The 15,505-nt window shown below is 40.1% G+C and overlaps 1 protein-coding gene across 2 annotated transcripts in view; it reads right to left on the reverse strand.

Moving 5' to 3' along the window:
- The window catches only part of USP45 (ubiquitin specific peptidase 45), a 48,902-nt gene extending 33,397 nt beyond the window's left edge, over positions 1 to 15,505 (reverse strand). For both annotated transcript variants that reach the window (XM_062489902.1, XM_062489900.1), the window contains exons 1-5: positions 15,444 to 15,505; positions 7,168 to 7,277; positions 4,901 to 5,070; positions 3,285 to 3,388; positions 2,791 to 2,891 (exon numbers count right to left, since the gene is read on the reverse strand). In XM_062489902.1, the coding sequence (XP_062345886.1) occupies positions 2,791 to 2,891; positions 3,285 to 3,388; positions 4,901 to 5,070; positions 7,168 to 7,267 (475 nt within the window). In that variant the 5' untranslated portion in view covers positions 7,268 to 7,277; positions 15,444 to 15,505. The remainder of the gene's footprint in view (positions 1 to 2,790; positions 2,892 to 3,284; positions 3,389 to 4,900; positions 5,071 to 7,167; positions 7,278 to 15,443) is intronic.

Genomic DNA, 15,505 nt, shown 5'->3' on the forward strand with positions numbered 1-15,505 from the left:
GATCCTGCTGCCACACTATTCCACCACATTAGTACCAAATGACAAGCATTTTGCTTTTGTTTATTTTCTAAGATGCATTAATTAGGAAATCTATATAACCCTCCCTCACATGTTTTAACTGATCATTTTATCTTTAAATGAATCCTGCACTTTTGAGAACTGAAAAAAAATCCTAGCAGCCCTCATTTGCTACTTAATCCATGTTCATACTGCATTTCTACAGAAATTTCTACACAATGCTATTTGAATTTTAATGATGCACCATGCCAACCAGTTGTTACAACAGAAAGAAATCCAGGCATAAGATGAATTCTTGTTATAGTGCCACATTCTGCTATGAGAACTGTCTTCACTTTGACTGCTTTTTTAGAAAGAAATGGAAAAGCAATGGGGAAAAAAAGCACAAGGCTTATTTTTAAGTGAGAAATATGAATTAATTGTCAGTTTTACACTACTTGTTTTTATAAGGTTTTTTTTTTAATTAGCTTATGTTTTTAAGGGGGAATATGCAAAATAATTTTTTTTAAATCTACACTAACTAATAATTTAAAGAATGGTAGTTACACTGAAAATACCAATGAAACATGAATTAAAATACTACACTAAAAAAAGTTAAACCAAAACAAAAGTAGAATTAATTTTCACAATAATACATCATGCCCTGTTGTGTTCTGGACAACAGCATGAATTACATTTCGATTTCAGATTTTATTTTTTCAGAATCCCTAAAGGTAATCTAATTCAAAGAAAAGGAAAAAAAAAACCTTAGATAGATTTTGGGGAAGTACCAAGTCTGTCATTTATCAAAATGAACTAAGAGTGCCAATTCTGGTCGGGAGCTCCCTGTCATGCACACCAGTTATTTATGAATACACGGCTGTTTTCCAGCCTCTTCCAGCAAGGAGCCTGGCCCAAAGCAACAGACAGTCCCAGGCAAAGAGCTCTTCTGACTTTTCCTTGCCACTCAGGAAAAACCAACGAATCATCTTTGGGCCAACGTTCCCAGAGCTTTCAGGAATGCAATCCAAACTGCTCAACACAGACAGAGTGGAGAGGGTCACAGACTTTCACCTTTAAAACATCACTGGAAGTACACACACATGCTTTATGCATGAATCCAAGCCTGCGCTTGAGCCTGAACCCTTTCCCAGAATGGAGCAGGAGACGTGACTGCCCTGCAGGAGCAAGCCTGGCACGCTCAGACCTCTCACTGCCAAGGCAGGCACCCTGCAAGGCTATGTCTAAGCCTTAAAAAAAAAAAAAAAGAAAAAGAAAAATTTTGGTTCCAGTTACAGCAACATTTTTCCAGTAATACCACCAAACACTTAGATGAAATGCAAGCATTTTCAAAACAGAGTATCAAAATTAAACACAAATGCATATACAGCAGAAACATATGCTGCCCTGCTCTGCTATACATACACTTATTTTTCCTGAATTAGTCCAGAATTTTAGTTGTTTAACTGAAGATATTTCACAGAAAACTTCTAAACTTTTTAATCTGAAAGCTTTAGATGTTTTGAAGTTTCACAAATCAAGACTCTAAACAATGAGACACAGAGTTGTATCACTCAAAGTCTTATCCAGCAGTACAATAATGGAATAAAATTGTTTTCATTACATTAACTGAAAAAAAAATCACCCCAGCATTTTCATCAACAACAAAGCTGCAACACCCATTTATTTCATATAAATTGGAAACTAAAGTTGTAAACCAAAATCACATGCTGTATTTTCACTTCTCCAAGAAAAAAAAGATGCAAAAGGTAGCAATATATCATTTATTGAAGTTGAATAATTTAATATACAACTTTTGACTAGATGAAAATATCATATTTTTAAGCAGCCCTTCATTTTTTCCCTCAAAAAATATGCAACATCTCTTAAAACCGGTAGGATTTATACACATGCAGCTAGAAGAATAATTAGTGTAATTCTGTAAGGCAACGATTCTTTCTTACTTCTAACTGGTTGATCATCTCTGTTAAAAGATGCAACCAATTGTTTTAAAACTCTACTCAAGGTGGGTTTTGAGAAGCAAATGTGAAATTCAATGCACCCTCTAAATCACAAGCCAGAAATGCTGCCAAGTGTGTTACAGGAGGGATGAATAACATCAACATTATCCAGAGTTAGACAGCTGAGGGGCACACATACAACGTTCTGTCAATTATCACGTATATTGAGAAGGCATAGTATTCTCCTAATACAAGAAAATAATTTAATACTATCTTGTTTTAATAGAAATCACCATTCTATCAATTAAAACCAAACAGTAAAAATGGACATGACATCCAACAAGAGAGTACTAGAAAATCCACTTAAACAAATCTAGCTGACTGTGAAGAACAAGTTTAAATGAGAAAAATTTAAGCTACATGATAACAGCCATACCAAGGAAATGAAATTCTTTTATAATGAATGTACAGGGTACACTTCGGTATATTTTTATGCTTTCATTTATGATTAATTTATTAATTTATATGGCCTTATCCTATTTAAGGTAGCAACTCCTCTATGGTAAACCTTCTTTGTTAAAGGCAAAATTTGGGAAAGGCGTCCTACAGTGCCCAAAATATTTTTAAAATCTAATACTGGAGGAAAAAAAGTGACATTATGTTTTGACACGCATTACTTCCTCAAGTAGCTTTGCAATTATAAATTATATCACAGTCACATTGTACATAAATTTTCATTTGTATTTTTAACATGACTCAGAATCTGAAATGCTTATTTTTAGAGACAGTACATTACAGGTGTCTCCAGATAAAACTATTTGTGCAAACTTACTTGGTTCAGCCCTGGCACCATGTTTTTGAAGGAAGTCAACTATCTGAGCCAGAACCTTTTTGTTGCAATGTGTTGACAGCTCTTCATCACATTCATAACACCTAAACAAAAGAAGAAACCAACTGGAATTCAGAACTATCTGCTAGCAAACCTCCCAAACAAACTTACACAAATTACTTAAGCTCTCAGTTTCAATTTTCACACTGAAAGACAGAACAGAATTTAATTCCTCCATCTCATATATGCTCTTCTATAGACCAGTCCCACTTCACTGTCGTCCTTACAGATTTAAATAAGATTTAGAGAATTCTGTATTCTCAGATTAAGAGAATACAAAGGACAAATACATATTGCCTCTAGAAAGCTTACCACCTTTCCTCTAGAGAAAGCATTAATTTTATCTGTCAGAATGATTCTTTATCATGAGAAGATAAATAAGTTTTGTGAAGTCCTCGCATACAGGCATGCACAAACACCTGCATACTGATTCTTACCATATGATCCATGTGCTGAGGTTGATAACGATGCAATGAGGTTCTGTGCGTGCAGTTTGGAAGTGTTTCAGAGAATGCTGGCCTTCCGAATTCTTACTGCATCCCTAGAAAGGTACACATCAACCCAGTCAGGGGGGGAAAGGAAGAAGGAAAAGACTGTATTATTAGTAAATAAACTACAAAAACTCCACTTTTCAAAACAAGAAGCTATTCTGCCCTACTTATGTAGCATTCGTAAGGACTGAGAGGATTTAACATTCTCATTTTTTCGATTTGGAAAAAATCACTTAAAAATACTGATATTTATTAAGTTTGTTCTAATTGAATATAAATAATTCCTACCTTTCAGATAAGTATTGAATAAATATCAACTGACAAAAAATTACACCATTCACAAAAGCAAGAATGCTCTACTAATTGTGAATGAAACAACTATGTAGCATTTTGTTACAAAATATCAAGGAAGAGGACAGCATAGGTAACCCTCACTGCTCATGAATGTCAAATGCATTCCAGACAGCAAATGAAAAAAGTACATGAAGTGCTTTGAGCTACAAAGCTGCTTAGAACACACCATTTATGTATAGCAATTTCAAGAGAAAGCATTTGCAATTGTTCAAGTATGAACAGAATGGGACTTAGACCCAGGACTGGTCTCTGAATAGGCATGAGTTTTAGAAGCTGTTAACAGCATGAACATGAAGAAGCACACAGAATTAACTCCTTTTAAAAGCCCTCCTTAACACAATTTTTTCAAACAAGGTATATGAGTCCTCCTGAGATCTAGTTAACTATCTTCTGAACCTTGCGAATAGCATGTTTCTTTACAAAACCAAATCTGTTTATATTATACTGGTAGGAGCTGGCTTCTACAGTAAAATCTACTGAAAGTAGTTTCCTATAGTAGAATCTACTGAAATTCCAAGAAAATTGTCAAGTGCTTTGTTCAGGCAACTATTGACTGAACCAAGCCTGACACTGCCCATAAACTGAATTTTGCTGTATATCAAGCAAAATTTTTTCTTTATTTCACTCCCAGGGCAGAGATCTGTGAAAGCCCTTGGGGTCAGGACCTGCCATTTTAAATTTTTGATATTATAACTGATCCAATCTAATGGCTAGTTGTCACAGGAGCAGCATTCTCACTCCCGCACAGTCCTTTCTCCCTGGTTTCAACCAAACCTAGCAATTGAGTGTCCATTGCACAAGCTCATTCAGCAATATACGTTTGGTTTTTCATTCATTCCTATTTATGGGAGCTTCTGCCAGAGGAGCCAGCTGAACGGATGCATTTTGCAGCCACATAGTTCCCAGAGCCAATTCTCTGTAAGGGGCAAGAGGATGCAGATAAGAACAGAGAAAAGGCAGGACTGTCACTAATCATGATGCCACACCACACTGTGACACATAAAGCTAACCCTTAAACACTGCCAAAAACAAGACAGGAACATAAGGTCACATGCCACTTCCCGAGGAAGCTGAAGCAGGGACTGTCACAACTAAACACTTACGTCACACTGTCCCTCTGGAGGTAATGAGATGCCAAACAGACAAGGATCCACAACAGTGGTGTCCTTTAGAAACTCCATCTCCACAAAGAGAGTGCACATGCTTACCTGAGAGCCACATTTGAGACACAGCCAGATGTCTGAAGGTGCCACGGGCTCACCATCGCTCATCCGCCTCTCCTTCAGGCATTCTGCACAGATTGACCACACGCTCTGAGCCACCGCTCTCTTCACATGATGCACGTCCACGGCTTGGCTCACGTGTTGGCAGGTTAACCCTACAGAAAATAACACAAACTCGCTTTTATCCATCAAAAATAATAGCTATGAAAGAGAGCACATGTACACTGAAAGACAGTAACCTCCAATTAATTCAGCATCAGGAAAAAAAAAAAAGCAAAGAATTAAAGTAGCAAAGATCAGCCAGCTGCTCCCCACATACTTAATTTTATGGAGGAATCTCTTCCAGTCTTTCCGTAATGGAAATTCTTTTCAAGTCAATAAATGCCACCTCTTAAAACCAGATAAACTACTTTGTACAAAAGTACAAGGATTACTTTTGTACAAAACTAATTTCCGCTCTTTTTTTACAATAAAATAATAGATAAATCTATTTTTGCATACAACAACAGAGGCCATTGACCGCTTTTCAACCCATAAAGAAAGATTTTCTAATACCCGTGCACCCCTACTACAACTGCTCATTCTGAATGTGAATATCAACCATTCTTCTCTGTCATATTTTTTGCACAAATTCCACTATATCACAGAATTAGCTAGGTTTGGAGTAACCTCTGAAGGCCATCTTGCCCAAGACCTCTCTTAAAGCAATGCCAAATACTAATTTAGATGTGTTTGCTCATGGTTTTGTTCAACTGAGTGTTGAGTACCTTCAAGGACTGAGGCTTCACCAGCTAACAAGAAAATCAGGTTTCTGTCTAGCTACCCTCAGAGTGAATATAAATTTCCTCACACTTAGTCAAATTTGAATGCTCTAAATTTCATCTGTTACCTCTAGTCCTCTCATTGTGGGACCACCTACAAGAATCTGCTTCTGTCTTCTTTTCAACTACCATCAGCCAGTCAATGAAAAAAAAAATTATACTTTCACTCCTTTGGCTAAACAAAGACACTCCCTTCAGCCCCCCTTCCCACATCATATTCTAACCTCCTTAAAAACGTAGAGGGGGTGAACCACTGGCCTCACTGACAAGTCAGCCTTCCTCGTAAGAGGGAGCCCAGAACTGGGCAGCTCTCCCAATGAAGTCCCACAAGTGCAGAAAAGATGGAAAGAATCACCTGCCCACCCTGCACTCTCATTAATACAATCCTGCCTACAACAGGCACAAACAGCACAGCTTGATTTTATTCAGTGTGTGCATTAGGACCCCCAGGACCTTTTCTGCAAAGCTGCTGTAATTCCCACCCTGTAATGGCATGTGGTTATGCCCAGGTGCAAAACTCTTCACTTGCCGTTGTTGAACACTGAGAAGCCTCTGTCTGCCGATTTCTCCAGCCAGTCTAAGTCACTCTGAATGGCAGACCTATCCTCCTGCACATCAACTGCTCTCCTCAATTTGTTGCCATGAAGAGATGGCAGAGCACAGCCTCACAATGAGATCAACTAGTTTTCTCAGCACCTTCAGATGCATTCCATCTGACCCCATGGACTTGTGTGCATCCAGTTTGTTTAGCAGTTCTCAATCTTCTACTCTGGACAATGTTTATATCTCAGTCTGCTGTTAAGGTCAGGAGCCAGGGAGGATAAAGTGCAGAGCTTACATGTGAAGACAAAAGCAAAGGAAGAATTGAGATCCTCAGCCTTTTCCCACACCCTGTGTCCCTAGAACCCCTGCTCCCTCACACAGCAGGTTTGCACCTACCCTAGTTTCATTTTACTGCCACTGTATCCATACAAGCCCATCACACTCTTTACACCCCTCACCAGATCCTTCAATTCTAATTGAAGTTGCTTTACCTAGTCCCTAATCCTGCATACTCCAGACCTTTGCAAGGGCAGCCCAAACCTGCCTCCATCCTCTCTGCCATTCCTTTTTCCTTCTGAGCTCAGCTGGAAGCTCCCTGTTCAGCCACACAGCCTCCTGCCACGCATGCCAGTGCTTGACCTCACATGGAGAGGAAGGGACTGTTCTACTTTGGAGAGGTTGTCATCAAAGATCAAACAACTCTCCAGCCCTTCAGGGAAGTCATGTAGTGTGACAACTGATCATGTCATAAACACTTCACTGGGGATATTTCTGTTATAAATTCAAGCAAGGAAAGTATTTCATGGCACCAGTGATTTGTGATTTTCATCAGTCAACATGGAAGTTATTACCCTCAGCCTCAGGACAAACATTACTCTATGTACTTACCTGAAATATCATCTGAAGAGTCTTCATCCTGTGGCCTGTTAGGCCTTTTGCTTCTCTTCGGCTTCTCAGGGTTGGCTCTTGATGGATCTTTCACCCGCATCTGTTGCTTACTAGAAAAGACAAACAGCGGTTACCTTATTGTTAATTGAAATGTTTCACTGAATGTAGCAAGTTTGAACTCTAGAAGCACAAGATCAAATCACACATTGGAACATCACAAGACAGTTTTAGGTTGGGTCTAGCATCAGCTATTGTGTAGCAAGGAGTATGAATGTGTCAGTAACAAAGTCTTAGAAATGTCGCAATACCAGTCACACTGCAGGACACTACGAATTGTAGCTGTAGGAAAAGGGGACACACACACATTCATTTCTAGGCAGTGGTGTTAAATATTTGAGGTATTTTCTTTATTTTTGTTATTGCAAAGTAAGTTATTACAACCATAACATACCAGAAAAACTTCATCAAAATAAATGTTTTTCTTCCTTAACATATGTCCCTTATGAAAGGTTTCAGTCATTATTTATCCTTGGCACATTCCCAAAAGCTTTTTGAGCAATTTCAAACACTTTAAGAACATAAAAAGGTCTTCCAAATCCAATTAATGTGTTCTATCCTACAAGGGATGACGTGATGGAGTGCAAAATGACCCCTTTATTAAACACTGGAGAAACCAAACAGATGAAGTCTCTCATAGGAAATTTGTGTCATTAATCAAGGAGTCCTATGAGGAACAGAATCAAAGCATAGATACTTGCCAGCAAACTTTAAAAAAACTCCTGAGAGATTTCAGCACAACAGCCATTTAATCAAAATCCAAATGTGAATCCACTGAAGGACTGTAGTTGTGCATCATACAGACAGCTGCTGTGGCTTAGTTTATAGCTTGTCTTTTAATAGTATGGTTCACAAAAACAGATTTTTGTTTTCACATATGAAGCATATGAATGTAACATAGTCAAATACTCATACACTGCAAACATGAGCCATTCTGTTCAGAAACAAAATGACATCTTGTGTACCAGAAACAGGCTAGTAATGTCATCTGAGTCACCAGGACCAAAGATTTTCAACTGTGCTACTACATTAGGTATAGGAAATCTCTAAAATGCCCTACATTTGGGAATGGCAAAAGGGGTATTCTTATTACAGATCACTTAGTTAAGTTTGCCAAAGTCTAGCAAGTTTGTCTACTTAAGATTTTTTTAATCTTTTCTGTATATGCATTTAGACCTTTGTATTACTGAAGCTCTGAGGGACACAGGAATCAACCAGTATATTGAATTCAATATTTCCTCTCCTTACTTATCCACTAAGCCAATGAGCAAAACAGTCATCAATACTGATATTAGAGCAGCACCACCACCGGTATCTGAACAGCCTTCCCTGAAGCAAAGCAGGCAATCTGTACAACCGAGCTCCAGTTCCAGGTTCCTACACATTTGGATAGATGTCCCTGTATCTGCCCTCCACCCCTACATACTGTCAGTGCTAGAGATTTTCTGCATGACCCCACCCATTAGAGATTTGCTTTGGACAAGTCAAATCTTTGTAGAGTATGAAAGAAATCTTTACTTACTGCTTCCTTGCATCAACAGCTTGATGTCTCCTCAAGCCTTAAAAACACGGGGCATTTTTTTGCAAAATGCTACATTTACACAGAAATTAGCTTATACAATATTAAATACCATGATGTTCTTAAATTAATGATTTCAAATTTTCTTATACTTATGGTTATAAAGCCTAGACATGCAAGTGAACAGTGCCACTGAAGTCAGCTTTGCTCACTTCATGGGTTCACAATTCCTGTTCATACAGTAAGAAAGATGTATATACTCCAGCTCTTGACTATATATTTTCAACAGATGTAAGCACACCTAATGTCCATCAATAGCCATGCAATCTGGGATCCCTAGAACATGAGGAGGCTCAAACAACTTCAACTGTGTCTTTCTTCCTTGGCAGCTTCTCATATATACCCAGGTTTCATGTGAAACTACCCCTCACCATTTGTCGCACTGCCACTTAACTGAGCACAAGATTCATCAAGACATTCATCAAACAGTAGGGCCTATAGAGCTGCTGTGAAGGAAACACAAGACCTTACACTAAATTATGTAGAGTCAATAGCAAAGACAGAAAAAATGTCCCCCCTAAAGGAACATAGTTGCGTTTAGGTGATTCAACATTGACATAAACAATCTATGAGTTCATTTCAGCATAACAATTTTGATCTCTTTGGACAGATTATGTAAGATTGTCCAAACCACAGACTTCACCCCAGTGAAAGTCATCTTCATATCAGTACATTTAGAGAGCTCCAATAAACAATTGTGGGCCCAACCTGCTGAAATACAAGCAAGACTTTCCCACCTGCGAAATCCTGTGGCCCATAGCACAGGTAATACAGATCAAAGCAAACACAGTCCACTGCTGGATCTATATGTCCTAGAGACCCTCAGGACACGGGGAAAAAGTGTCAGCTGATACCCACAACGACTGAAAGCATGGCATTTAAGCCCAACCTAATCAACATGGCATTAGAAATGAACACTGGCATAAGAAGCTGCATTCACACTGCACAGCCCAGACACTTTTCAGTCTCCTTTCACTAAGAGGAAAAGACAACACAGACCATTAGATTAATTACTTTTCATGGACACACACATAGACGGACATCCATCAGACAATGTTTACTGACCTGTGAGCTCTTGGAAAAAACAGAGCATATCAAGGACTTAGACAGGCAGGGTTTGTGCCTGATTTTGAAAAGCACAGAAGTGTGACAGAAGGGTAAGAGCAACGAGCTACTCCACATGATCTACGATGCAGGTGTTTATGGAGTACTGCCTGCCCTTTTCCAGTACATTCAGGGACTGGGAACATTACAAATTAGAGATCCCATTTAACAAAGACATGATCAGCATCAATCAAAATAATTTCAAAATCAAAATGTTTATGCTAGGAATTTGATTATTATATTTAATTGAGTTAAACTCAAGGAAGTAACTTAGGGTGCTTCAGAAATAACTTCTCAGAAATATTTTAGTTTACAGGAAATAAAAGATTAGAAATTTCATTGGAATTAAAATCCTGAACAAACAGGCTCAAAAAAAGCATAAAATACAGCTAAGGAAAAAACAAAAGGGATGCTGTATAGCTTACTGTTGGCCATAGGCACAAGCTACTCAGGACAAGCAGGCAAAAGAGAAAATAACAACTCAGATTAATAAAATTAACAAATTTAACAAAAATTAACAAAAGATTAACAAGTTAACAAGATTAACTAAATAACAAATTAACAAAATTAACTTGACACACTGAAGATTAAAAACCATGGTAGTATTCCCATGACTTGCATCTTTCCAACCCATTCTCATATTTTTTTAATTTGTCCAATGAGAATTTTCTGTCTACAGTCACCAACTATGGAGTATCCTAAAGGGGACAGGCTCTCGTCCTTTTCCTATGAAGAAGGAGGTCACCATGAAGTTTTCTTTTGTGATGGAAAAACAAATACATTTCAGTTTCTCATTTCATTTACATAAAATCAAGTCAAGGGGCACATGACATTTGACTAATGAATCTGACAAATAAAAAGACACTGATTTTTGTGGTAGGAAAAACTGAATTTAGAGGGTATGTTAGCTCTACCCTCATCTCTACTTGGCACACAGTAAAAATGTTAAGTAGAAATTATGCAGTTTCATTGGGAAAAACCAAAAAATATAAAAAGTTAGATTAGAAAAACCTAAACCTTTCCCTTTTAAAAAAATAATTTCATACAAAACTAAAAACTAATCCTTGCCAAACATGTTCAGATTCTTTGAGCTCAGCATACAAGAGTTTGAAGTGCAATCATTACCTAATAGCTAATAGCTAGCTATTCTCAGTTGACTTTTTGCTTCTTAAAAGACTCCTAATGTCAATCTTCCTACAAAAAGCTGATTAAGATCAAAACCTTCTCACTCAACTGCTCATTCCCACCATTCTAGAAAGAACAAACCACTTCAAAAGCAGCAGAACGATCTGTCTATCTAATTTTAAAAGCTTCAGATTTGACAGAGTGCCAAAAATCAATGTGCTAAATTTGTTAAGTTAAATCTACGGTGTGCCTAGACTATTTTAAATGTAAGATATGCTTGAAGTAGTCTATATTTAACAATATTAATATTCCTATATTTATAAATTTACCCTCTTAATAAAGAATATATTTAGGTATTTACAAGAGTTGAATGCAGTTCCTAAAATAAATAACTGCTATTTTTAAAAATTTTACATTTTACAGTAATTCAGTAGAGCTAAGACAAATAAAAATTACAAGGCTATTATGAACTAAAAATCATTTTTCCTTGGGAAACAAAACCAAACCAACCCACCAGGTAATTCCTCTTCATAACAACTTTATGGAAGAGACACTGTAGAAGCAAACTGTCTTCACTGTCTCCAGTTCCCAAAACCTTTTCCCATCTTATCATCTTGCACTTCTCACTTGGAAGATGAGTCCCTCCTCCTGGAATGTCTACAGTTCATTTGCTAAATGTTGAAAGGTGTCACCTTAGCGAGTCTTCCCATGCACCTTCATCATGATGCTTATAAGAAGCACAGACCAGACCACCAGTACGTTAGAGAAATAACCTGCTGCACTGATTAATATCATATCACTGCTTCCATCTGCCTAGATCCACTTTTCCCCTCCTCTTATAATTAGGGTGCAAGCTCCTTCAGACAAGCGCCACATTTGTGTTCCTATCTGTGTAAAACCTACGACTATATTTTCCTGATTCTTGATTAACTAGAAAGATTACAGTTGCATTACTAGAATGCAAACAAGACAACAAATATGCAAAACCCACTAGCCTATCTAAGCATATGAGCCTATGAAATGCAGCCAAGTGAGTCTACAGATAATCTCCAATATTTTGGATATTGATAATATTATCCCAGTAGGACTGTCCATTAGCTGTGAAACCACTTGTTAGTTATCTCATCAGAGAGCACCCGAATTCAAAGAAGCTGGAGCAAAAAATTTACCACAATCCCTCAATTCATCTGAGGTAGCCTAAATTCCAGCTGTCACACAACTTGTTGTCAAACTTTCAAGTTAAAATTGTATTATTTTATGTTGCTAATGCAAAGAAAAAAACATGTCACACTGAAAGGGCAGAGCACACACTGAATACTGGGAAAAATTTGCATTTTCATGTGACCTAACAGAACTGTCCAGCTGTGAACAGCAGCCTTGCAGCAACGGGGTGAAGGAACAGCACAGATGTGCAGATCAAGTCCAAAGACACTTTGAAACACATCTGTGAAAGGTCCCTGTATGGATCATAATGCCAGATCCTCCACAGAACTGCTACATGTTTTGATGCAAGACGCAAGTTGATATATTTTGGACATCTGTTCTGAGCATTACCTGTGGCATTTTACCTTGCTTGCCACTAGACCAAGTGTCACCGAATCAAAACAGGCACCACATCCATCACAGTCAGCAGCCAGGGAGTGTCACCCATCAACAGACCAGAAGGCTTAATGCTCTGACAGCCACCGAAACCTTTGCGGAAAACAAGCCCCTGCTGCCTGCAAGAGCAGTAAAAGGACCAGAATTGCTGACTGGTAGTGGCAGCGAAGCTTCTTCCCCTGGAAAATGTCATCTGAAATTCTGAGAGCGTCATCTCCAAGATTTCCTAGCCCAAAGGCACATCACACATCCTACACTGTCACTGGAGCTCAAATGCCAATCCTGACATTGTATTACAGTCCTAAAAAGGGTGAGATGCTGATGTACTTTTTGAGCAAGGAGTGAGACAGAGGCTTTGGACCACTAGATGTAACTTTCTAAGTGACAGTAAACATCTCATAGCATCTCTCACTCTCAGTAATCCACTTTAGCCTGCTGCCCATGTTAAGCATGTTCTATCAACTTTCATGTTCATATCCTCCACAGTCCCCCTCAGATTTCTTTCTAAAACCACCTGACACAGAAAAATTACCTCTAAGGATGAACAGAAGCCAGACATGTCCAGAAACAAAAATGAAAAGACTCTGTAACTGGGTTTATGACTAGAGTATATTAAAGTATTGAGTGGGTAAAAACAGTAGCATTTTGATGACATATTTTTGCTAGTATCTTATAGCAAAGTTTTATGGAAAATTTCAGATATACCTGGCAATATCCAGCCCCATAAAGCAAATTGAAACTTTTGTTTATGTTGTCCATCCCACATTAAATGTCTGGGGTTCTTTTATAACATACCAAAAGAAGAAAACATCTGGGTAGATGCATGTGTGGTCCAACATAGATCTTTCTAGAAAATTCATCCTCTAGAAAGCAAAACACCTAAGTACCATAAAAAGAGCCATAGCTTGTAACTAATGACATTGGCTTGCAAGTGAAAACTTTGCATGTGAAAAGGTAGCCAGGTGACAGACTGTGCGCTCCCATGATACAAACAGCAGTGTTACTGTACCATCCCTACAGAAAATCTGAGGGTATAAGAACTGAAACAGCTGGAAAGTAACCAGTGAACTCACAGTACCTTGCCAAGATCACCATGTGGCCAAAAACTGGAGAAAAAGCAGTCCAAAATGTCATAACAGAAAATAAAGGGCAATATGAGCAAAGGATGAACTTTGGAGAAATGTTAATTCTGTGAATTCAAAGAAATAAAAAAGGAACTATGGTTGCAGCATGTGTGTGAGACAGAAGGCTGAAACCCACACAAGACAATACTTTAAGCTAAGACTCCTGCTGTACCTCTGCCTAAAGGGCTGAGTTGGAGAACATAAAGGAAGACAATGGCTGCCCATAACTTCCCATCTGTTCTGGAAGGGTTTTGTGGGAGTTGGTTAAGCAGTGAGGGTAGAACAGATAAAAGTAAGTTACTACTAGCTTGAGCTCTTTGAAAGTCTATGTCTTGCCATCAAGAACCAAAAAAATTAATTCCATTTTCTTCCTCCACACAGACTGCCCCAGTTTGCTTTGATGCCATGTCTGAAGTGGAACAACTTGTCCTCGATCTACAACTGATGCTCAAAACAGAACCCCTGAGACACTAGCAGCAGTTCTGTGAATCGCACAGAAATAAAGCTACAGAGCACCAGTTCTTCAGTATTTCATTAAGAAATCTGACAAAATATTTACAAATGTAGTAAACATGAGAACAATTATGCCCAAAGGCATAATCTGCTTCAAGATTGCATGTGCTTGTGCCATTAGTACGTTCTGTTTTAAAAGCTAGAAAACAAGAGCAGAAATAATATTTTAAATACAAGTCTGTTATTTATGCTTGTATGAGAAGATTATTTAATGGACTTGGGAAGTATTTGTAGTTAAGGATGACATCCAACAAGACTACAGTGCTACACCTGCAGCTATTGCCATCTGTTTCTATGTTCTTGATGTTTTCATTCTACTAACCCTATATTTAATATATTGTGCATATCCTGTTTAATAGTGCAAGTAGCAACACAGCTAGGACAAAGCCCTTAAAGTAAAGGACATGACAGCAAAAGAAAGAAAGAAATTTTTAAAAAGAAACAGGAATCCAAGCAGAGAATCCCGATAATAAATAAAACGTGGCGAGTTGCAGCTATGGGTCTAGAGTACCAGCGGTCTCAGGCTAACCTCGAGGACCGGCACCGAGCTGTCATCTGGAGGCGGCGGCGGCTGCAGGCCGGCACACGCAGCGCGGAGCCGGGCCCACCGCAGTCCCGCGCCCTACGCCGAGGGACCGGGCCCTGCGCTCCACCCGGCCGCAGGCGCTGCTACCGACTGCCCTCAATCCAACACACCGAGAGACGCGCTGCGGCTCACGCAGGCGGCCCGGCGCTGCCGTTCTCATCCCTCGGCAGGGTTAACCCGCTCCACGCCGACAGCGGGAGGTCGCCACCAGCAGCTCGTCTCCGGCACCGAACACGAGCCGCACTTGGCCGCCAGCCCGCCGGGAGAAGCGCCGGACAGCGCCGCCGCCGGCGCCGCCGACAGCGGGAAGGGGCGGCCCGCCCGGCCCGGGGCCGCGGCGGGGCAGAGCCCCCTCCCACTGCCCCCAGCCCGAGCCCCGAGCCCGCCCGGCGCCTCCCGGGACGCGGTTCCGCAGGCCGCGGGCCCGGCCGCCGCCATGGCGTGGCCGATCGGCCCGGCCCGGCCCGACCCTCCGGCCGCGGCCGGGGCTCCCCGACCCCACCGTCCCCAGCTGCGCAAGTCGGGCCTGGCATGGCCCCGGCGCCCCCCGCGCTGCGCCGCCCGCCCCCTCCCCGCGCCCCGCACTCACGTTGCGGCGGGCGGCGGCGGGCGCGGCGGCGGCGGCAGGAAGCGGCGGAGGAAGCCCCGCTT

Source organism: Cinclus cinclus, chromosome 3 (assembly GCF_963662255.1).
Source record: "Cinclus cinclus chromosome 3, bCinCin1.1, whole genome shotgun sequence".
In the NCBI taxonomy this organism is placed as follows: Eukaryota; Metazoa; Chordata; class Aves; order Passeriformes; family Cinclidae; genus Cinclus; species Cinclus cinclus.